A 22,973-nucleotide genomic window follows, 5' to 3' on the forward strand; every position below is an offset into this window, starting at 1 on the left:
AGTGCTGTTTTGAAAGGTGTAGCTAGCTGAATGGGATTCCCTGGCCCCATAGAGAATAGCTTTCACGGGCATCTTAGCACATGTTAGATAAATGACCTACTACTGAACTATATCTCCAGCCCTTGCTTTATTCAGAAGGTCTTGCTACACAGTTTGGGTTGCCTTAGACTTGCTCTGCAACCCAGAATGCTATCTAGCTCAAGTTGTTCCTGCCTCAGCCTCTGGAGTGCTGGGATTAGAGACCTGCACTCCCAGACTTGGCACACTTGTGCTGGGTCTCTCACTCCCTAGTCCTGGTGGGCTTGGAACTTGTTATACAGATAAGGCTGACCTTGAACTCACAGCCATCCTGTCTGCCTCTGTCTCCTCAGTATTGCAATTACCAGCCTTTTTCTTTTCTTTCTTTTTTTCAAGATTCCCTTCAGTCTCCTGAGGTAGAGCTGGTGGGTGGGTCCCAGAGATCACCCAGCCCACTCTTCAGAGGTGGCCACTCCCCTCAGGGTGCATTACCTCCTCCTTCTGGATGACGCGGATCCTGGTCTTGATGTAGGGGAAGGCATGCATGGTGGTGAGCACCGTGTTCCTGCGGTACTGTTCATGCAGCTCTCCCCGAGGCCGCCCCTCCAGGGTGAATGGGGTGGTGTACATGAACCTGCGAAGGTTGAAATTCTTCTCAAAGTAGGTCACCCTGTCTTTCATCTCATACTCATCAAAATAAGGCTCCACAAAAGTGATCTGTATGTAGGCCTGGAGGAAGAGGTGAGGAGAAGGGAAGAGATGAGCCATTTGGCCAAGGAGATGCATGGCGCCCGGGAAGGGCATGCTGGGACAGAACACAACACGCCTTTCCAACCTGGAAAACCACCAGTGCTGAATGCCTCAGGCCAGAATGCAGAAGCTGCCCTTTCTCCTTTCCACCCAGGCAGAGAAAGGCCTTTGAGACTGTGGAAGGGAGTGTGCAGTCTTCAGGGAAGAGAGAGGTCTACCTGCTGCCACCTCTAGCACGGCAAAGGCTTCCAACTGCTGTTCCAGGGTGGCAGATCTTCCTCACTGAGTTGCCGTGATGAGGACCTGCTAATTAGGTAGTGCAAATGCTTACACTGAGAAAATGCATAGTACTGAGTGCTTGCTAGGATGGAGTAGCTGGGATGTTCCAGTGAGCACTGGGCAATACAAAAATGCATGGCTACTCTATAAGCCAAAGCTCCTTATGTAGCTAAATGACACCCAGCCAAGAGCCCCACTCCATGTGCATACACCAGGGTCTGTGGGAGGCTTTCCTTGGGTTGGATACACTCATTGCTGTCTTAAGTCAGAGCAGCGAAGACCACCCATGTGCAGGACGAGGGTAGGCTGCTGAAGCCCCTTCCCTCCCTATGTCCACTACTCCCCTTCTGTTTGCTACTCTCCGCCCCTAAGATGAAGCTGCAGACAGCTGCTGAGAGGTTCTTCCCTGGTGGAGTAGCTGCCTGCAAATTGCACAGAGGATTTCCACCAGGAAATTGTGATTTCCTGATTGTGAGTGCCCATGCGCCTCTTAATAACACCAATACAGTCATTGACTCCCCAGGTTAGATGGGAACAGAACCCTTTCTGTGATTTGGTGTAGCCTTTACTATATGAGGTGAGCAGAAACAGACTCTTCAGGAAAGTCCCAGGACATCAAGAAAATGAAAAGTAATAGTAATACTTTTCATAATCAACAACTAGGAACTGCCCAACGTCCCTCTGAGGGAGAGAATAAGCAAAGTGTGGTCCATCAACACAATGAGTACTACTCAGCAGGACTAGGAAGGAACTCGGCCAACACGGTGAATCTTAGGTGGGGGATGCTGAGTAAAAGCAGCCAGCTTCCAAGCGCTGCATGCTCCCACATGTCCATGCTTCAGAAAGGCAAAACTTCACAGATTTGGGGAATACAGCTTGGTGACCATTAAGGGATGAAGGTGACCAAAAAGCCTGGGGAAATATTTCAGAGTGACAGAGTGGTTTTGTACCTTGACTGTCAAGGTAGGGGTTATGTGTGTGTCAAAACGCATTAAACTACACACCAGTGAAACACACACACACACACACACAGTAGAAAAGGGTGCCTGTTAATGAAGAAGAGTTCTTTAAGAACACAAGGAAGAAGAGAAGACTGGAAATGAGCAATGAACGCAGGCTGAGACACCCACCCAGAGAAGAAAAAGGGTGGGTTACTGACCTCACCCTGTAAATCACGCTTTAGAATAATGAAACCTGGGTGTGACTCTGGGTTAGCATTCCCTTTCCAAGCTCACAACCTACCCTGGGAATTTTAAGTGAGGGGAAGGCTCTGACGCTGGAAAGGTCTCTCGGGCTGTGCACAGACCACTGTGGGCACGCAGCCAGGGCTATTTTCCAAGGACTCCACACATCCCTGTTCAATGCTTATCATAAGGTTTGCTTTCAGGCCTCCGTTAGGGAATGTTCTGGCAAATGTAGAAAACCTTGTATTTGGCCAATCTGCCCCTATCAGTATCATCTTTTTGCAATCCTGAAGACAGAACTCCGGGACCCGCATGGAGAGGGCAGAGAAACCGCCCTTCCTCCTGACCGTGCACTCTTTGTATCCACTATCATACAACTGCAACCAGAACTATGGTTCCGTTTTTAGTCCTTGAGCTCAGCATGGTGAATTATCCAACCCAAGGGTGTCATGAGAACTCCTTAACTTTTAGCCAGCTGGAAATATGGGTAGTGTGAGGCGTACGAGAGCCCCACTTGAGGGTCATGTTTGAAACAAGGACGTCTTGAACTGGTAAAGTCCCGTGCTACATGCGAGCTGTCAGCGTCAGAAATGCATATAGCACTATCAGCTCGCGGTGGGATGGGAAACACTTGATGTGGAAGTGAGAAAAATGAGCTGATGCCCCTTGATCTTTCCTCCAATACCAAAGCAATCCTGCACATGGCTAGAAGAAATGCCGGAAACCTAAAGCATGATGTCACTAACCACTGTCAGCCAGAAGCTGCTGTAGTTTTTTAGACACACCCACCAAATTATGTATATGTGTTTGTATATATCACAATTGTGGGTGCATCCTTGGAGGCCAGAAGAGGGAGTTGAATGCGATGCAGCTGGAGCTACAGACTGTTGTGAGCCTCCTGATGTCGGTGCAGGGAACCAACCTTGAGCCATTTGGAAGAACAGAGAGTGCTCTTAACTGCTGAACCATCTCTCCAGGCCCCAGAAGTTGGAATTTTAAAACATATTTTAAGTTGAAAGTTTAAACATTTTATAGATATGCACTAATGCACCACAGTGATGAAGAGGAATGTGGCTGGGTATCAGACCTCATGGCATTGCAGTGGCTCTGATGTCATCAGTGTCATCTTTGAAAGCTGTTCAACTTTTCCAAGACTCAGTTATCTTATCTATAAAATAGAAACAACTGATCCTATTCCTAAGGGCTGCTGGATAATGGCAGAAAATGATTTATACACATACAGCTGGTATTTAATAAATAAAAGCTCCTATTATGATTCTTGCTTTTTGAATATGCTCTATTTTATTTTTTTATTTTGTTTTTTTTTTTTTTTTTTTTTTTTGAGGCAGGGTTACTCTGTGCAGCGCTGGCTGTCCTAGAACTCACTCTGTAGACCACGCTGGGCTTGAACTCACAGGGATTTGCCTGCCTCTGCCTCTGCCCCCTCAGTGCTGGATTTAGAAGCATGTGCACCACCACCGACCAGCTGAGTATTTTCTTTTTCATTTATAAAAATTATTTATTTTACATCTTGACTGCAGTCTGAATATGTTTCTTAATAGACCCAATCAACCAGTAATTGAGCCCTGGAGTCGGGGGAATACTTGTTTACTAGCTGGTATGTTGTATGCCCTGCAAATCCTATCCCTAGGGAGGTTGAGATGGTAGAATACTGAATCCAAGGCCAACCTGAGCTATGTAGTAAGAACCTGTCTCAAAAAAGTCTAAACAGGTTGAGGAGATGGTTCAGTGGGTAAAGTGCTTGCTGTATAATCATAAGAACCCAAGTTCAGGTCCCTAACACCCAAATAAAAAGCCAATGTGCCCCTGCATCGCACATATGTATCTCCAGTGCGGAGGGGTCAAGGATGGCACTGCATACATTGCACACATGTATCCCCAGTGTGGAGGGGTCAAGGACTGCACTGCATTGTGCATGTGTAGCCCCAGTGTGGAGAGGTCAAGGATGGCACTGCATACATCGCACACGTGTATCCCCAGTGCGGAGGGCCAAGGACCGTATTGCAATTTGTGCATGTGTAGCCCTAGTAAGGAGGGCTAAGGACAGGCACTGCATTGCGCATGTGTATCCCCAGTGCTGGGGTGGGGGAACGTGGTAGAGACAGGTAGATCCTGGCGTTTAAAGGCCAAACGGGAACTCCAGGTAGAAAAAATAAGGTGGTACATGATAGAGAAAGACACTTGATACTAACTTCTAACTTCCACATGTGGGCATGTATGGGAGAATGTACCTGCATACACATGGGCATATGCCCCACTCACACATGTGTGTGAACACACATATATCCCAAAACAAAACAAAACAAAACATGGTTGCATTGGAAGGACTGGGAGAGTCCTCTCAGGGTAGATTCTGGGGGTCGTTTTTAATATATTTTTTCCATACCTTGTTAGGATCCAACTTGGTTTTATCCACGGGAGTGGAGTCTTTTATCACTTCCACAAACTCGGCACCAAAACACTGGCCATAAAATCCCTAGGGAAGAGAAGCCAAGGGTATATAAATTCATTTGGAAAGTGTGCAACTCTTTGGAACCAGTACAAGGCAGAATGTATTGATTATTGATGGTCCCTCTGAGCTAAGAAGCAAACTTAAGCACTTCCTGAGACAAAAATATAAAAGTATAAGATGTTCCGCACACTAAGGTACCTAGCCTCCCTACAATACAGACACACGGTCTCAAATTCAGCCAAAGTCATCATATTTCTGGAGGCAGCTGCATGGGTAGGGCACTATTTACTCCTTGCATTTTGAACCCTGGAAATTTGGAGGTTGCCAGGCTTCCCATAATGTGGCAAGCCCCAGTGTGCAAGGGAATGAGAAACATGTTTCTAGTTTTAAGCAGGGGACACAATATTAGGGAGTGAAGAGCCTGGGCCAGTGGCTAGTTTTCCTTGTCGTGAGGTGAATGACTTTGGGTAACTGCCCAGCTTGACCTGGTCACAGCTTCTCTGAGTTGGGCCCTCTTGTCTTACTTGGCAGTACAAGGAACAGTTGGGCAACACAAGTTTGGAAGCTTTACAGTCAGGAGAGGAGCCACAGTCAAAGCAACGGCATGGCAGCCCAGGCATGAATCTTCGGTTAAATGCCAGTTCTTCACAGGGCCCTGGTCTCTCATCCCCCACTCCCCAGGGCTCTTTATTTGTTCTTCTCAATCTCTGCTTCTGTTTGCCTGACTCCTCTCTACGTTGTTTCTTTTTGCTTTGTCCTCTGAGAACCTTCGACTGTTGCCAGTGGAGCTGGGGCTGGCCATAGCTACTTTCCAATTGCTTTATTTCTGAGTGGAAGGTGTTATTTCGGGACACTGAAGGACAGCCTCACCATTGAGAGTGAAGGGAATGATTCTGGAGTTTGGCCAGACTGCTTCAAAATCAAGATGAAAACCTTCAAATCAAAAAGCACCGTGACCAAAGCCTGTCGGTACATATTGGTTCTGTGTGGAAGGGGCTTTGAGAAAGCAAGGATGCTGACTGAATTTTAGACAGTCTTGAAAGTCACTATCCAAGACTTCAATTTTAAACTTCGTAAAAGAAATATAGTATTTAGGAGAAAAAAAATCTTATGATACAATCTTGCCTACTACCTTCATACTACAAAATGCAATGTAGAAATTCATATAGAGGTCGACCATGAGCACACTGTTTTTTTTAAAGTCATATCCTACTTTGTTTTGGGGGAATGGACAAGGCCAAGTATACAGCACCAGTTTCTCACCTCAAGTCTATGTGAGATCTCAGGAAGCTTTGTAATTGCGGGTTCCTTGTATACGAATTCCTGCTCATCCAAATCCCCAAATTTGGATCCGTAGAAGCCAACTCGGAAGTAAGTTCCAAACATCCTCTTATGGTCCTGTTACAGAAGAAAGGGAAGTTCTCTTCAGCTCTCATTACAGATGATCCCTTTGGCTAAAAGGATTGGTTATTGGGCAGCAAACATTTGATTCCCACAGCTGACATTAAGAGGAACCCCTCTGTTAAGCAGATTTAATATTTACATAATAAACCCCAGAAATGATTACAAAAGAAATCCCATGAGAAACTCCTGGGGCTTCACTTAACTGAATTTTAAAATCTCTCCTAACTATAAAGCAACGCAACCTGCCACTTTGTACTCCCAGAGACCTCCCTTGTTGGATCCAGGGTTACAACATTGATGAGCTCAAGGGAAATCTGTAGCCAGGGAGATGGTGGAGATCTGTAGGGCAGGGTTACTTCCTGCCAGCTAACAGACCTACAGGCCAGGCTCCTCTCCAACTACCTTGTTGATGATGTTGTCAAAGGCCTTCTGCAGTTTGTCGTGAGTAGAGGTCAGCTTCCGGAAATCTCTGTGTGCTTCCAGGATGGGGATGACCAACTTGTAGACTTCATTAACCGTCTCATACAAGCCTCCCTGGGAAAGAGGGGATTGTTTAATGCACTGGAAATTTAAGGAGAAGAACCAGAGTTAATTATGCAAACACCATGCGAGAGAGTGTCATAGTGCTTTATGGGATGCACGTCTGCCTGGTCATCTTTGGAGACCAGGCACCTTGCTAAGTGGTCCTGTATGGTGATGCCAACCAGGGAGGTGGCTTCCACAAACTGAAAACGGGAGGAGATGGCACAGGTTTTAAGGCACTTGGAGAAGTGGTCTTGTGGCTTTTGAGCTTATCAGAGGTTCTCCTCTAGACAGATGCAGAATCTCAAGGGAATTAACAGGGTTCCAACCAATTGATTTTCTAGGATTTTAGGAAAATAAGGGTATATGGGTATGTATGTGTGAACATCACATGATATACCATGATATGTACATGCGATAATGGAACAAGGAAGCTAGTTTTGTACAATAACTAAAAATTAATTTAAAAACTACTTTCTGACTTCTAATAGAACACAAAGATAGGAAAATAAAGGCAGTGAACGCAATAATTCAAATACACAGAAAATATAAGCAGAAAGTGGGGAGATGAAGAGTAGAAAATAAAAAATAATATAGTCAGGAAAACAGAATGGGGTCAGCGAAACAAAGTATTAAATTTACTTGGCTCCACTATGGGGAGAGAGGGCAGTGGTGAAAAAGGAAATATAGGAGTGGCTTTCTACCTCTACCTGAACTGCAGTGACTTTCTACACTTTCTCTTTTATTGTGAGTCAGACCCAGATCGGTCTACTGAGGGATGGCTCTGTGGCTTCTGCCGTCCCATCTCTCTGAGCTGCCTCGGTCTGTACAGGTCTTGAAGACCAGTTGAGTGTCCCAGGGGAGGTGTCATGGACCCTGCCTGCCCCTCAGCGGCTCCTCCCTATCTTTTTCTGTGAGTGGGAGAATGAGGAGTAAGAACATGCCTCCTCGCTGATTGTGCAACCCTGGGCAAGCTGTTTCACCTCTCTGTGGCTTGGTTGCCACCCTAGTAAAAGGAGGTAATACCGTGGAGTTGTCCCTGGCCAATGAGCAAGCAGTGGAAATAAGCGTATGTCCATTATGACATCCCCTCCCTCGGAGAGCTGATGCAATCTGTGGACATCAAAGCCGTCGCTGGTCTAGCCGGGAGGATGCAGCCAGGCCCAGCTCTGTTCTGCGTGCCCCTGGCGGGTGGGAGGAAGCTCTGAAGGAGCCCTTGAGGCACTGACCGTGCTGAAGAGCTCTGCAGCCTGCTCCAGGAGGCCCACCAGCCCACTCTCGGTGAAGTAGCGACCAGAGCACACGCCGTCCTCATCAGGTGACAAAGTGTCATCCGAGACTGCAGACTCCTCGAGCACATTGGAGGAAATATTCTGTAAGAGAACCCAGCATGAGCCCAGGGAACGGGGGACCAGAATGTAGGATAATAAAGAAGCCATGCTCTACACCTTCACGGGAGTGGGTGGGGGTGATTACGGCGGGTCTGCAGTTCCATCCACGTGAGCTATTCTGGTGGCTATTCATTTTGAAAGGTCACACTGAGCGAACTTCCCATCAAACTCCAACATTTTTAACCACGAAGGAACTTTCTAGAAAGAACACTTTCCTTAATGTAACAACAGTTCAGCCGAAACAGCCTTACTGTGAGTGAGATAACCCTCAGGGACATGTGTCCTTACATGGATTATAAAAGGCCAGTCCAGCAAGCAGGGAATGAAGTCCTATCCATTTTGCCAGCTTGTGAACCTTTGACTTTTGGGAGTTCTGCTGAAGTGTGCTGCTCCTGCCTTTCTTGACTTTGAGATAAATAACCATATTATTACATATGAAGGCAATGACAGGGTGTCTTCTAGAGACAGGGTTTCTCTGCGTAGCTCTGGCTGTCCTGGAACTCACTCTGTAGATCCGGTTAACCTTGAAATCACAGAGATCCTTCTGCCTCTGCCTCCTGAGTGCTGGAATTGAAGATGTGCACCACTACTGCCCTGCCAGAGCTTTTATGCAGTTTAGAAGAAGGTGCACTCCCTCCCCTTTTTGTTGCTGTGTGTTTACCCCTTATATAAACTACAGACCCTAGAGCCTCTCACCAGGGAATGTAATATCTACAAGGGGGTTTGCTCAGATGAGAAACCGGGGGCCCAAAGCTTCAGGAGCACTCGTGTTCAGGGCATGGACTTGCATGAGTTAGAGAGTGGGTTTCTCTTCACATTTTGTGTTGATGTACCCCATTTGTCTCATCCCGGATCTGACCCTGGCAGTGATGTCAATGCTTCTGATAGGTCAAGAGCCGTTCTTGCCTTACGCTACGGAAGAAATGGGTATGGTGCACAGGAGAAATGGGAAATCTTCACTGTGTAGGAGCTGCAAACAGCACCTGGGCTGCTCCTTCCTCCTGCTGCGTGCGTAGCAGGCGTAGCTCAACAATGATAGTCCTCTTTCCCTGGAAGCTGCATAAACTTTATGCCTCCCAGTATAATGCTCCAGTCAGCCACTACCGACTACTCAGAGGCGTTCTTTGAAATAAACGCTGTCTGCCTTGGCTACCAGGATCAAGGGAATCACCTTCAGCAATCCGTAACGAGGTCATGGTCAGCGCCTATCCCTTCACAGTTACATTGACATTGAAATATAGTTTTGTGAACACAGAGTTTTTGGAAGTCCTTTGTGACCAATCTTTCTGCCAAGTCTGGATTCTTATAATGAACGGATAATAGAAGGAATAAGAAATTCAGCTGAAAGAATCTAAGCTCTTAGGACCCCAGCACCAATGGACCTGCACGTGATTTTTCTGCATGCAGAGGCATAGGTATGAGCCAGGCAGCTCAGTAGTTGTGAGTCACTGGGGAGAATATTCTGGGCAGCCATCCTGGCTTCAGAGTGAGGGATATAAAAGTAACATCAGTATTTGAGAACACATCCACATCTATGTTTGTGAGATCAGTAGGGCTTGCACTCCTGGGATAGAATTCCAATGATCTCAGTGGCTTGGACCTCAGTGACTTCCAAGTTATTTGTCCTGAACATTATCTCCACTCTACAAGTCTTTCCCAAAGGCTTAATTTTTACTGGAATCCGCCGAGATTAAACACTAGAGTACAGAAAGAACATGTGAGAAATCAGCAGTAGAGCCAAGCATGCCTAAAAGGCAGAGGCAGAGGCAGAGGTCTCTCTTAATTCAAGACCAGTCACTGTCAAAGAAAAAAAGAAAATGAGGGAGGGAGGGAGGAGGGAAGGGAGGAAAGCAAGCAATCAGCAGAGGATACCTATTTCTAACACTGTCTGAATTCCTTCATTCTTCTGTTATAAACTATCCTCCTTCTCTTCCTCCTCTCTCTCTCTCTCTCTCTCTCTCTCTCTCTCTCTCTCTCTCTCTCTCTCTGTTTTTGTTGTTTTGTTTTCTGAGACAGGTTTTCTCTGTATAACAGCTCTGGCTCTCCTAAAACTCCTTGTTTTGTAGAGATCTGCTTGCCTCTGCCTCCCACGTAGTTGTGTGCCACCACTGTCCAGCCTTTATTTTCTTTTAGAAACACCTTGGTAATGTTCAGTGTGACCTGTGATTCTGGCATAATCAGGCCATCTTACTATTTTGACCATTATGATTGATTCAGGGACAAACACATGATCTGGTCAGAAGCAAGAAGATGCCCTAAGACTTTCTTGGCGATTTACAGAAAAGAGGGATTTCTCTTTTCTCCTGGGGTCTTGAATCTTAATCTAGCACCAGCAGTGTAGGAATTCTTCCCACGAAGAATGATGCCCATACCACAGAAGGCTAGGACAAGAGGTGGTGACAACGTCCAGGCCACATGTTTGGGTCTCTAGGTCTAGATTGGCAAGTACTTCTGAGGGCTAATTTTCCCATACAGGCCGATGGATTCTATTTCACCCTAGATTAATGTGGGCTTATAGCCATTCACGTTCAAGGATCCATTTCCAAACCGATTTCATAGGATTCTCTTGAGAGAGAGACTAATTCTCCCACGGGTGCCAGGATGGTGTGGAGCCTGCTCCGCATCCACATACCCCGGCTCTTCGTGTTCTGCACACTAAACGCTCACACTCCACAGGTCCTTCCACCTTCCTCCTCATAGTCTCCGCCCTTCCCCTGACCTCAGTCTGGGCCAGGCACACATGCTCATGGCGTCCTGTGCCCTCTAGAATTCTGCTTATCACTAAAGTGCCACAGAGTAGGGAACAGAGTACTTAGTCACAGAGACAGCAGCTGATGTCTCTGGTTAGAGCAGAAAGTTCACGTGGGCGGGATAAATATTCAGTGAATATTCTGTAGAAGAAGGAACAGAGAGCCAGGCCTAGTGACCTATGCCTTTAATTCCAAAACTCTAGTGGTTCAGGGTCGGTAGATCTCTGTGAGTTTAAGGTTATCCTGGTCTACCTAGCAAATACCAGACTAGCCAGGACATCATGAGACCTTGTTTCAAATAACAACAACAACAATATTTTTTTAAAAAAAGGTCCAAACAAACAAATCAAAAAAGGAAGGATGGATAAAAACATATGACAAGATAATCTGTATACTCCCATGTAAGGATGATGTAGACTTCCCCAGGGGTTCTGGATAGCAATTTGATCTCACCTTGGAACATATCAGCATAAGAAAGTCAACCCAAGTCTAAAATAAGGGCAAAATAAAGCTTACTAAACATAAAAGTCAAAATGAAGTTCAATTAATTTAAAGCATTAAATAGTAAATAAATACAGCAACTGGGAAAAGGCACACGAGAGCTCTAAGAAACAGCTTAGCAGATGAAGTGAGAAAGGGATGGCGCAGTTCAGTATAAAGGGACAAGTCTAAGCATCTTGCAGGAGCTGGAAGGACCACGCTGCAACACCGAGGTAATAGGCAAGTTGATTAAATGACCTGCTTAAAAGAAGTCAACACACTTAAAACACTTAAAAAAAAACTTCCTTATTCACTCTTATGTGTGAGAACCAACTGGGTTTTTAGAACAAACATTTTTGAATCGAGACTAAAATTATCTGTTGAGAATGAAGCCAGAGAGTAAATGTGTTTGTTACTGAGGACTGTCAGCAAGGAGGCAGCAAAGGCCTGAGCCAAAACCCAGCTTGCAGACAGATGAACAGGCCTCCAGAAACCAGACGCTTCAGGCTCCATCAGCAGTGGCTTTGGTATCTTGTTTTCTGAGCCTGGGAAAGCTACTTCGAATCGTCCTTTCTTTCTTCTTCACAAAGCATCACAGAACCGCGTTGAAGAACAATAATGAGAACAAAGCCCTTCATACAATCAGCCATGGGACTTCAACTGAGAACAATACACACGCTTGTCTCCGCCATCAGTCTGACTGGAGAAGGTCCACGACTGTAGTCTGGTGTCTACACCATAGCAACACTCATCTCTACATCAACAGCTCCATAAAAGAAATCACTCGTAACATTCTGTCCCATTGTTATTGGGGACTCTTCTGCCCTCTAAGTAGCATATTAAACTACACAGCGGCCATTGGGCAGCCCCATCTGATCTTTAGGTCTGGCCCAATTTGCCCTTGTTGGCTGTGGATAACTTTGGGGTTATCCTTAGAAGGCATTCATCCATTCAGCCATTTCTTTCCCATCTCAGGTCAATTGGATTCTTTTTAAAATTGTGGACGAGAGTGGAATCCCACAGAGTTGGGGAAAAGAACTGAGGGGCTGGGGCATGACAGATTCATTACACCAGCGTTCCCTCCTTACCAGTAGATGAGCCAAATACAAATGTTTCGGGAAGGGTTTAAATAATTTAAAAAAATGCTGTCTTGTTTCTTGTTTCACATTCTGTGAAATGGAAATCTACCTGCTTCGCAGGTTTATGGGGATGGCCAAATGTCTAAAATGTCTGAGAATGTCTCCCAAAGCTCCCTTCGCCTCTAAGTATCATTACTCTAATGAGTGTGTTTTAAAAGATGGTAAAGGCATTAGGTGAGGTAATTATAACACTTTATACACAACGGTTTTCAACCGTGGCAGCACAGACAACTAAGAGCAGATATACTAATGGTTTCTCCATTTGTAGCCTTCCCAAACACCTCTGGTGACTGCGGAAGCACTCCTTTGGGGGAGCCCTCAGCACTCACCCACCATGGTCAGACTGTGATCTAACAAAAACTGTACCCGTCCCACCTGAAAGCTGACGCTGCCCACGGGCAGGTAGCTGTGGTCCTCCAGCATGCTCAGGTACTCGGCCACCAAGGCGGCTGCGTGCACCAGGCACATGGCAGCCTCCGTGAAGCACTTCCTCTTGGTGTGCTTCTCGGCCATGTTCTGTAGCCAGGTCAGCCGCAGGTCGGGAGACGCTTGGTAGCTCTTGGCGATCCTGAAGGCAGATTGAGAAGGTTTCATGTGCAGCCTTCAGAGCGCCACTCTAACAGGGATGGCACCTGACTTTCTTCTCCTTTTTTTTTTTTTTTTTGTAAGCGTTATCCTCCCCACCTAACACTTTTCTTTACAGTTTCAGAAAATAAGAGAAAAGGCAAAACATTTCATCCAGCTCTAGGTGGCTCGGGTGTGCTGGATGCCAAGAAAGAACATTAGCAGCAGTCTCGTGAGGGACAGCCTGAAGACAGGATGTCCCTTCCCATGGAGCTCAAGTGGTTTCCTTCCTTTTCTTTCGTATTGTAACAGAGACCAGAGTTCTACCCTTTTACGATGCATCAGAGCTGTTCACCTTTATAAGTAATTTCTCCCAAAACTCCTGGACCAGAGGGCAGAAGGTTTACACTACACAGTCAATTTTGCCTTCTAAGCTGTCCCTCTTTATGAATTGCAGAAGAAGCATATTGGGAAAGAATTCATATAACAACCAGCAATTCTTTTCTCTCATTCTAGACAGAGGATAGTATTTAAACATTGCACTTTAAATTAGGGCAATCTTTCTGGAAATTTACGAATGAACCAACTCTACTTTTCCACTAGTGTACACATATTTTTGTTTGTTACCCCCAAACTGTTCTACCTAGGTTACCTATGATAACGACTTTAGAGAGGGCACCACTGGGGCTTGAGAGGTGGCTCAGGGGTCAAAAGCACTGGCAGTTCTTCTAGAGGACCTGGGTTTGAGTCCCAGCACCCACATGGTAGCTCATAACCATCTATAACTCCAGCCCCAGGGGATTTGATGCCCTCTTCTGGCCTCCATGGGCACCAGGCACACACATGGTGCACAGACAAAACATCCATATCAGTAAATTAAAAATGTAATAATAAAGGAAACAGATGGCACCTCACTGAGACAAATATTCCGACTTGGAAACAAGCCTCTTCCTCCCCCCTCCCTCCCTTCCTAAAGTATGCCCCAGGCCCAGCAACACTGCCCTTTCTATCTATCTTCTTAGGAGAGTTTACCTGTACATGAGGTCCATGAGCATCTCAGGGTCTTCCTGGAACTCCCTCATTTTCACTGTGTCATATAAAATGCTGTTCAGATTGCAAAGAAGTTCCTCCACCTGACCAAAAAAAAAAAAAAAAAAGTGCAAGCAGTGAAGAGCATGAAGCAGGGCGACCCAGAGAAAGGCTTCGCCCAGAGACAGACAGGGGTCCAAGGTGGAGAGAACTCACGAGTACCTCCGCGGGCACTTTCACCTGTGCAATGCGAGGCTTGCAGGTGATGTGGCTGAGAGCCACGCAGCGGCCCTGCATCCTTCACTGTCTCCCTCTCCAACACCCCGAGTGTCAAGTTTGAATGCATTCTGGTTATTCCTAAACTGCAGAGGTCCAAACTCTACTCTGAACTACCAGGTGGTGAGAACCTACCACGGAGTAGGCTAGGGGCTTAGGGGCTGGAGCTAAAGGGCAGAGACGGGCTGTATCTTTCACTTAGAGGCAGCTTTCCCACAGGCATGGCAGCGAGGCAGGAGAGTAACTGCCCTCCCGGGTTCCTTAGGACTAACACTGCTTTCCAGCTCTTCTTAACCGGGACTTTCCTTATCTGTCTTACACACAAACGTCATTTCCTCTCCCTCTTTGCTAAAGTCTACCCCCGGAGTTTGACTCCTTCCCATCTCCACATTTCCAGACCACCATGTCTTCATTAACCACCCCTCACTGTTTATTTAGCTTTTTGGAGTTGTGAGGATCAAACCCAGGGCTCTGTGAATGTTAGGCTCTACCACAGAACTACATCCAGCCCCTGCATCCCCTTTCTTAAGACTTGTACAGTGTTTGTCACCACAGAGCTCCGTATCACTTGTCTTGTGCTGGCTCTTATTGTTTGGGACTATTCTTTCCCAATAGACTCTTGGTGTCTTGAATTTGAGGACAGCAGTGGTATGGATATTGCATTTATCAAGCACTGAGAACATGTAAATATAGAACAGGCTATAAATATCGGCAAATCACACGTTTAATATATGTAAAATTTTATATGCAGAACCATAAATGTGTGTGCTTATAACTGGTTAATCTCAAACTCATGCACAAGACAAGGTATGTTCATGGGTCTACCTGGGTGGGAAAAGGAGTTGTTTGCATAGCCGTGTCCTCTTCTGAATAGGCCAGAATTGTCCTTAAGGACTTTCTCAGGTGCTCTTCATTGAAGTCAGGCGCTTTGCCTACCAAGGATGCTAGCGCCATGGTTACCTGCATCTTTACTCTGGCAAAGTTCTGCATGAGAAAAGATGAAGCGAACAAGAGACAGTCAGCAAGCAACTATCCAGGGTCAGACACAAACAGCTGCCAGTATTTCTTTCAGTCTAGTCTTAAGCATTTCCTTTTCTCTCAATAAACGGTGAGCTACACTTTGTCCAAGATTCACATCACTGTTTAAATGGATTAGATGAACCGTTTGCTTCCATAAATCTGCCAGGCTCCCTTTAAATTTTCATTGCGTTTGGGCTGCCTCCACTCTGCAAAGCTGAAAGATTATTATAAAGTTGGTCACAGGATAGAAGCTTTGGTGCCAAGAGCTCTTCTTGGAACTTAGAGACCTTCTTTTACAGGCTTAGTTTAAAAGATATTCTTAAAGACACTCATTAACATGACAGCAGACAAAACTCCAAGCATGTGTCCTTAAATATGGACAGACTAAGGCAGAGGCTCGCTGTGAAACTGAACCCCCAAAGTGTCCAACATTTCACTTAAAATTCAGGACCAAGTCATGCCTTTAATCTCAGCACTTGGGAGGCAGAGGCAGAGGCAGGCAGATTTCTGTGAGTTCCAAGACAGCCTGGTCTACATAGTGAGTTCTTGGACAGGCAGGGTTACACAGTGAGACCCTGTTTCAAAAAACCAAAACCAAAACAAACAAACAAACAAACAAAAAAGCCCATCAGGTCCAGAGCACAATAATTATTTATAATTCTCATCCACAAGTTGTCCTGCTACTATCCAGACCTGGTACTGATTCAGACTTTAGAACAGAACACAGTTTTCTGGAACTGTAGCCTGCTCCTGTGTTTGTCTCACATGTGGGAGCTCTGACTGCTGGAAGCAGGCACCCTCCAGTCCGGCTGCCGCTCCCAAATGCTGGTGCCCACCTGCAGACTCCCTGGCGTCCTTCTCCCAGGGCAGAAGTGAAAAGCTATCTGGCAACCCCTCCCCCAACCCATGCTTCACATCCACGCTCTCTCCTGATTCGGGGCTGCCCAGCTGGTTTGCGCTTACACTGGTGGCTCCGAAACTGAAGCGCATGAGGAGGTAGAGGGTGGCACAGGCTTGGCTCCGTGTGACATCCATGCTGCTGCTGCAGTGGTGCAGCACCCGCTGACACAGGTCAGCGCACTGCTCCACTTCCTCCTCGAACAGCAGGTCCCCGAACTAGAAGAGACACAGGAGGTCATGAGGCATCACCGGGCACTTTTGCAAGCTTCCCGGCTGGCTGTCGCAACATGCAAATATCTGTTTGGGCAAGCAAAGGGCCTGAAGGGTTAATGTAGTGCTCCATAAACAAAATGAGCTATAGGTGCCAGGCGATGGAGGGAAGCGATGACGTCCACTAATTGTTGAGTCACACGGCTGAGGTAAGGGTTATGTCACTAACTTCACTGTTAGCCAGGTTGCATTCACTAGTGAGTGAGTCGCAGCTCTGAAGGACTTACTTGGATTTCATGGGTTCCTTGGAAATTATTGGTGACTAAGGAAGAGAAAATTATTATGATAGTGGGCAGCAGAATTCCACCTCATAAAGTTACAAGAGCCTCTGTAGAAGGCACCCACTAAGATTTCCCGCAAAGAAGGAAAAATCATCTTAATACGCTACCGACCAAAGATGGTGCTCAGGCAGCTCCCAGCATTTTACTATGGTCGTGCTTGTCACATTTACTAATGGGTTTCAGGTGTAGGATGGACTCTCACTGCGATAAGATGTTCATGAGAAGGAGAAAAACTGTAGTCTCGCAAATGATTTGTGCTCTCAAGTCAGAGACTTTCAGTGAGTGGTCCTTTGACATGTCTGTAGTTAGGGCCACATTTCAAGTATGAGAGCCACCGATCGGCATCCCCACAGTGACTTCCGGATAGTCAGTGCGCCTGCCATCTTAGCAAGAGGTAACACTGTTACTCCACGGCCTCCATGTAGCTTGATCTACTTGCAGAGGAAGGTAAGGCTAGACAAGACTCTTGCTTTTAACGAGGAGTAAGAAAACAAGCATCCCACGCGTACCTTGGCAATGAGTGCTCGGAGAGTAGCGAAGCAGTGAGTCAGGTAGGTGGTGCTCTGGTCACAGCTCAGAGAATTCACCAGGACGCGCAGGACGCCTCCCAGCAGGCTGTCTTTACAGTCCAGGGCGGAGCTTGCCTGGGGTGGGGGTGGAAGAACAGAATCACTGAGTATGGCAGAAGGCCCAAGAGGCTGCCATGGTTGTAGAGAAAAGTGTTCTGTGAGCCACCATGTGTATTATTTATTAACACTCATGAGAGCTTAAGTCCTTTCCCAATGACCTCTTTTCAAAACTAACTGTGTCCAATTTGGGATATTACCCAAAGTTCTAAGGTCCATCTCCCTCCAGTCTGGGTAATGGCTTTTGGAATGTTCTTTCTCTGTATGCCTGATTTTCTACCAGTGTTTCAAAAACAGCTGGGAGCTTCAAGTACAAGAGGGACTCTTGGTGGCAGGCGTGTCTTCTAAATTGGCAGCCTATTTGTTGGCTATAAAAGACCTAACAAGAAGGATAATAGCATTCTCTATAATGCAACTTTCCTTGGCAACCACAAATCATTTTGAGGCTTGGTATCCGGTATACTACTCTCAGATATACTTTGTACAAAGATGCCATCAATGTGATGCTAAACACTTAGGGTACCAAAGTTAGGGAATGTTCCAAAGATATTTGAGTCATCCTTGGATGCTCAAGTCCCTCCTACTGAAGGGAGGTAGTACTTGCACACATAACTCACAGTCCTCTCGTGCACTTTGAATCATCCCTTGCTTGCTTTTGGTACCTAATACAAATAGGAATACTGGGCCAACAGTTGCTATTCTGTATTGTTTGGGAAACAATGATGGGAAACTATTAAGTATGCATATGGCCAGCACAGATCTATTTTTAATTCCTAAATATTTCCCATCAATGGTTGGTCAGGCCTCAAGATGTGGAATCCTGCAACAGAAGGCTGATTTGTACTTTCCTAAAGCAGGGATGGCAAATCCGCAGGACTGCCCTTGAGCAATCTGAGTATAACACACACTGAGTACTGGACATTACCCAGTCATGTCGGAGCAGCACTAAAGGCCAGCAGAGAGAAAGCATTCAGTCAAGACAACATTATCTCTGGCTTCTGTGAAGTCCTAATATTGCACTTGTGTTGGTAAATCGCTTGGCCAAAGGATCATCCCTAGGGTGGCAGGCTCGCCTTAAGCCATATTAAGTAAAAGGGCAGAATACTTAGTCCTTTGGTGAGACCGTGTGCTTTTCCTCCCCAGAAGCCCTACTCCGAGCACAGCGGCTCCCTGGGTCAAAGCCACGAAGCTTTCTCCATCTGTCCACTCTTCTTTTTTTATCATTCTATCCCTTTTCTAGTCATACTTTTCCTAACCCTGAGTCTTCCCAACGTTCTGGGCTCCCTTCCCTGCCATATGACTGCTTGTATCTGACCTCCATGCCAGTTTAAATGACAAAACTTTCTTGCCTTTTTCCTTCACGCTCCTCCTCCCAGGGGCTGTTAAGATTTGCAACTTGTCAGCTTTGGGGATTTTTCTTAAAAACACTAATAATATTGTCCTTCACTTTCTACTTTAGTCCATTCTTAAACCCTCTTATTAAGGAGACTAAGAACCCCAAGAGGGGACCCCAGTCCCTCTATGTCATAAGCAACTCCTGTCCTAGCCCATTGGAATTGACCTACCAGGACAAACCTAGTTCCCATCCTGGTGTAAAGCCCACTGACTACCTCATAAATCTAGCCTTCATACTTGTGCCAGTTTAATCTTGACGGTCTGTTCCTCAGACGGCCAACTCTTTCCAAGGGAGTAGCAAGTCAGAGGAGCCAGAGGATGCCTGGCATCTCTGGAATCTGCAAGGTAGGCACCATCGTAAATTCCAAACTTCCCCACATTAGTTTTAAAAAGGCATTCTGAAATCATGCTCCTATTTCTCAATTTTGAGTGATGGGTCCCCTATCCAACTCCAAGAAATGCACCCATGAGCTGGCCAGATGGGGTGTGCATTGCCCTCACCTGGATGATGTTTTCCTGCATATCCAGTATGATTAAATTTGCTTCTGTAGCCAGATTGCCACTGATCAAGGCTTCTTGATCTAATTCTGCCTTGGTTCTAAGAAACAAAAGGAGGTCAAATTAAAGCACAATCTGGCTTGGCCAGGTTCCAGCGATGACAACCAATGCACCATGTCACAAAGGATTCTTTAGAACAGTCAACCATGAATTAACACAAAAAGGCCGCCTCTGTGTAACCAAGCCAGTGTTTCCTGGGGTTCACGTCTGGTTGGGAAGATGCTCTAGCGAAGTCTCCAGGTCATCCGTATCTTCACTGTTATTAATGACGACAATTATGAAAATAACAGAATGGGTAGAGAAGTAATTATTGGTTGCTACTGACAATTAGGTGAGCCTATCAGAAGGCATGTTAGAGCCTGAGGTCCTCGTCTGTTGGTCATGCATGAGCATTTTGTGAACGGGAGTGGGAGTGGGGCCGCACCATGCTGAAGAGACAGGAATGTGACTTGAACTTGGGGAACATTGGGGAGCAGTGATGCTGCTGTGGAAAGGGAGTTTCAGTTCTTCACCACACGAAGTCTACCTGAGAAGGTTGCTTAGCTGCACGTGGGACTGGCTGACTTTTTCCAGTGGGAAACAAAGCTCTCATCCCATGGGGCAGGGCATCAAAAATTTTGCTGGAGGTTCCCGGACTGGAACCTACCGGCTAGGAAATGGGAAATCACCAGGCAGTTTCTTTTTCGGGTTTAACTTTAAGGAACTGGTACATTCTGTGAACAGATCCCTTCATCCTCACAAAGCAAGTGAAGCTGGGAAGGGAGGAGGTGGCCTTCTCTTCCACAGCTTTGCCCTCAGTGCTCCAGTTATCCAGAACGAACGAAAGTCTAAAAACATTTGTTGAGAAATTGAAGAACAGATTCCAGAAATAGGCAAGTCATCGGCTCTGAATTGTGTGCAGTTCTGAGTGTCATGACATCATCCTGCCAGGTGATCACTGTGGTGGCATTTCATTTGTATTTTAATAACTAAAGCTTGCCTGAAGATCAGAAAAGGAAAACGGCCATGCTGGCCAGCCTTCCAGACCAGGCAGCAATGACACACACCTTTAATCCCAGTAGCCGCACTAGCTTGCCATAGAAACAAGGTGGTAGTGGTGCACACCTTTAATCCCAGCACTCGAGAGGAACCTAAGACGGGAGAAGACAGCTCTCACACACAGTCACATTCAGAGATTCCTGGAAGCAGAATCATCATTTCAGACTGAGGTAGAGGAAAGCGCCCGTGGCTGTGTGCTTTGCTTTTCTGATCTTCAGGTTGATCCCCAGTGTCTGTCCCTGGGCTTTTGTTAATCGTGCTACATACAGATCATTGCTTTGCCCAATGTATTCATGGCTCTGAGTTGTGTGCAGTTCTGAGCATCATGATGTGGTGCAGAAGAATTGTCTGTATTCTGTCAATCTGTTTATTTTGAATAAATACTCATTGGCCAGGCAGGAAGTACAGGCAGATCAACCAGACAGGAAGTAGAGGCGGGGCAATGAGAACAGGAGAATGCTAGGAAGGAGGAAGCCCATTTCTCCCATTCCTGCCCAGACCACCGAGAAGCAAGGTGTAACCTGCCGGGCGGAGAAAGGTACTGAGCCATGTGGCTAGCACAGATAAGAACAATGGGTTAATATAAGTTACAAGACCTAATAAGTAGCCTGAGCTAATGGGCCAATCAGTTTTATAACTTATGGAGATTTCTGTGTGATTTTCTTTGGGGCTTGCCGGTTGTGGGGTTTCGGGCAGGACAGAAACCCCAACAAGCAGGCCCCTCATGTTACAATGATGTCATATTCCATCAAGTGACCCATGTCAGCTGATCATTGCTTTGCCCCGTGTAGCCATGCTGCATATGCTACCTACAAGTTATTTACTTGGTTGCTGTCTTAGTAACCAGACTGACTGACACAGTATCACAGTGATGTAGAGAAGGATTTGGTAGCATTCACAGCTCTGGGTATCCCCTGGAGTGTACTGCCTGTAGAGAAAAGGGGACTACTGCAATTTGTTTTACCACCCAAATTTAGTTTTTAGGAAAGAGAGGTAGGAAAAGCTGACTTTTCCAATAGTCTCCAGTGACTAAGATGGAATTACAGATGCTGGAGTGTTATGTTATCAGTTCAAATGTCCTGGACCAGGATTAGCCACAGAGTTGTTCTCCTTCCTCCTTATCCAATAACAGTTCTTATACAACACTGAGTTATCAGAAAGCTATCTTTAACCAATATCACACTTAAGATAGGTTCTTCAGTACTAATTGCTTGACAACCCTTCTCCTCATTCTCCAACTGACAGTATATTTATAAGGTAAGTGAAATTATAAAAGTTTTTGTTTTGATTAATTTACTGGTGTGTTTAAATTTACAGTAACAGGCTCAGGTGTGGTGGTGCATGCCTTTAATTCCAGTCCTCAGGAGGCAGGGGCTGGTGGATCTTTATGAAGTTTGAAGCCAACCTGGTCTACAAAGTGTCTTCTGGAGCCAGTGAAGACTACCTAATGAAACTCTTTCTCAAAACAACAACAGCAACCCCCTGACAAACAAACAAAACAAAATAATAACAACAACCACAAAAAAACCCCACACTTTGACCAACACTGTACTAGGGGCCAGATGTATTATTTTAGATTTTGTGTTAGCCACACACAAAAAAAGATAAAATGAAATTGATGGTCTTTTCTTTTCTTTTCTTTTCTTTTCTTTCTCTTAGATAGGTCTCACTGTGACTGGGATTCTGGGCTCACCATGTAGACCAGGCTGCCTTAAACTCACAGAGATCTACCTGCTTCGGCCTCTTGGGTGCTGGAATTAAGGACATGTGCCAGCACATTCAGCCAATATTAATCTTAACCATATTTTATTTAATCTAGTACATCAAAAGTATTGTTAGTTAGTAACTAAAAATTATTGTGGAAATGTTCAATCTTGTATGCGTTTTCACTTATTCTACATCTTAATACAAAATAACCATACTTCAACCATATGGCTTCGTGCGGTTATGGCTCTTGTAATGGATAGTAGAGACAGCCCTAACCTGCTTTTACAGTTGTGGCAAAATATACATAACCATAACATGAAACTTACCACCTTAATCATTTTTAATTGTATAGTTCAGTAGTATTAATTTTTATTGTCGTGCAGTATTGCCACTCCTGGGAGGTCTACTAGTGTGGCTTGGACTTGTCTACACAGCCCAGTCACTTGGGAAGTTTAACCAACCTAGAACTGGCGGAGGATACCTTGGGGCACTTGACACTGGGTGTGGTGGCACATTCCTTTGATTCCAGCACACAGGAGGCAGAGACAGGCAGACCTCCTGAGTTCAAACACAACCTTGTCTACATAGAGCATTCTGGGTAGCATAAGGCCCTACCCAAAGCACAGGCAACACTTTGGAAGTTCCCATGGGTGATTTGAATGTGCAGCCAAGATGGAAAACTATTGCTCTAAAAGAAACAGAGCCAAACTGATTAAAATAAAGCTAAAATGACGGAAACTGTCGTCTAAACATGATAGCGTTTCCAAAGCTCTAACTTGAGCAGTTATAATGGCCACGCGGCTGCAGGACTGAGGGATCGTCAGTCATATCGTCATGAGCAGTCCACCAGGAGCTGGGAGCCCAGAACGAACCTGCAGAGAACTGGCAGGACCTGCGCGCTCACAGTCAAGATTGCTGG

The 22,973-nt window shown here is 45.8% G+C and overlaps 1 protein-coding gene across 2 annotated transcripts in view; it reads right to left on the minus strand.

Moving 5' to 3' along the window:
• The window catches only part of Dock8 (dedicator of cytokinesis 8), a 203,407-nt gene that overhangs the window by 10,853 nt on the left and 169,581 nt on the right, over positions 1 to 22,973 (minus strand). For both annotated transcript variants that reach the window (XM_087908020.1, XM_087908022.1), the window contains 11 exons: positions 19,253 to 19,349; positions 17,240 to 17,374; positions 16,243 to 16,395; positions 15,085 to 15,243; positions 13,987 to 14,087; positions 12,766 to 12,958; positions 7,860 to 8,003; positions 6,511 to 6,642; positions 5,968 to 6,102; positions 4,639 to 4,728; positions 511 to 747 (listed from right to left, as the gene is read on the minus strand). In XM_087908020.1, coding sequence (XP_087764146.1) covers positions 511 to 747; positions 4,639 to 4,728; positions 5,968 to 6,102; positions 6,511 to 6,642; positions 7,860 to 8,003; positions 12,766 to 12,958; positions 13,987 to 14,087; positions 15,085 to 15,243; positions 16,243 to 16,395; positions 17,240 to 17,374; positions 19,253 to 19,349 — 1,576 coding nt within the window. The remainder of the gene's footprint in view (positions 1 to 510; positions 748 to 4,638; positions 4,729 to 5,967; positions 6,103 to 6,510; positions 6,643 to 7,859; positions 8,004 to 12,765; positions 12,959 to 13,986; positions 14,088 to 15,084; positions 15,244 to 16,242; positions 16,396 to 17,239; positions 17,375 to 19,252; positions 19,350 to 22,973) is intronic.

The sequence above is a fragment of the Myodes glareolus genome, chromosome 7 (genome assembly GCF_982192425.1).
Source record: "Myodes glareolus chromosome 7, mMyoGla1.1, whole genome shotgun sequence".
Lineage (NCBI taxonomy): Eukaryota > Metazoa > Chordata > Mammalia > Rodentia > Cricetidae > Myodes > Myodes glareolus.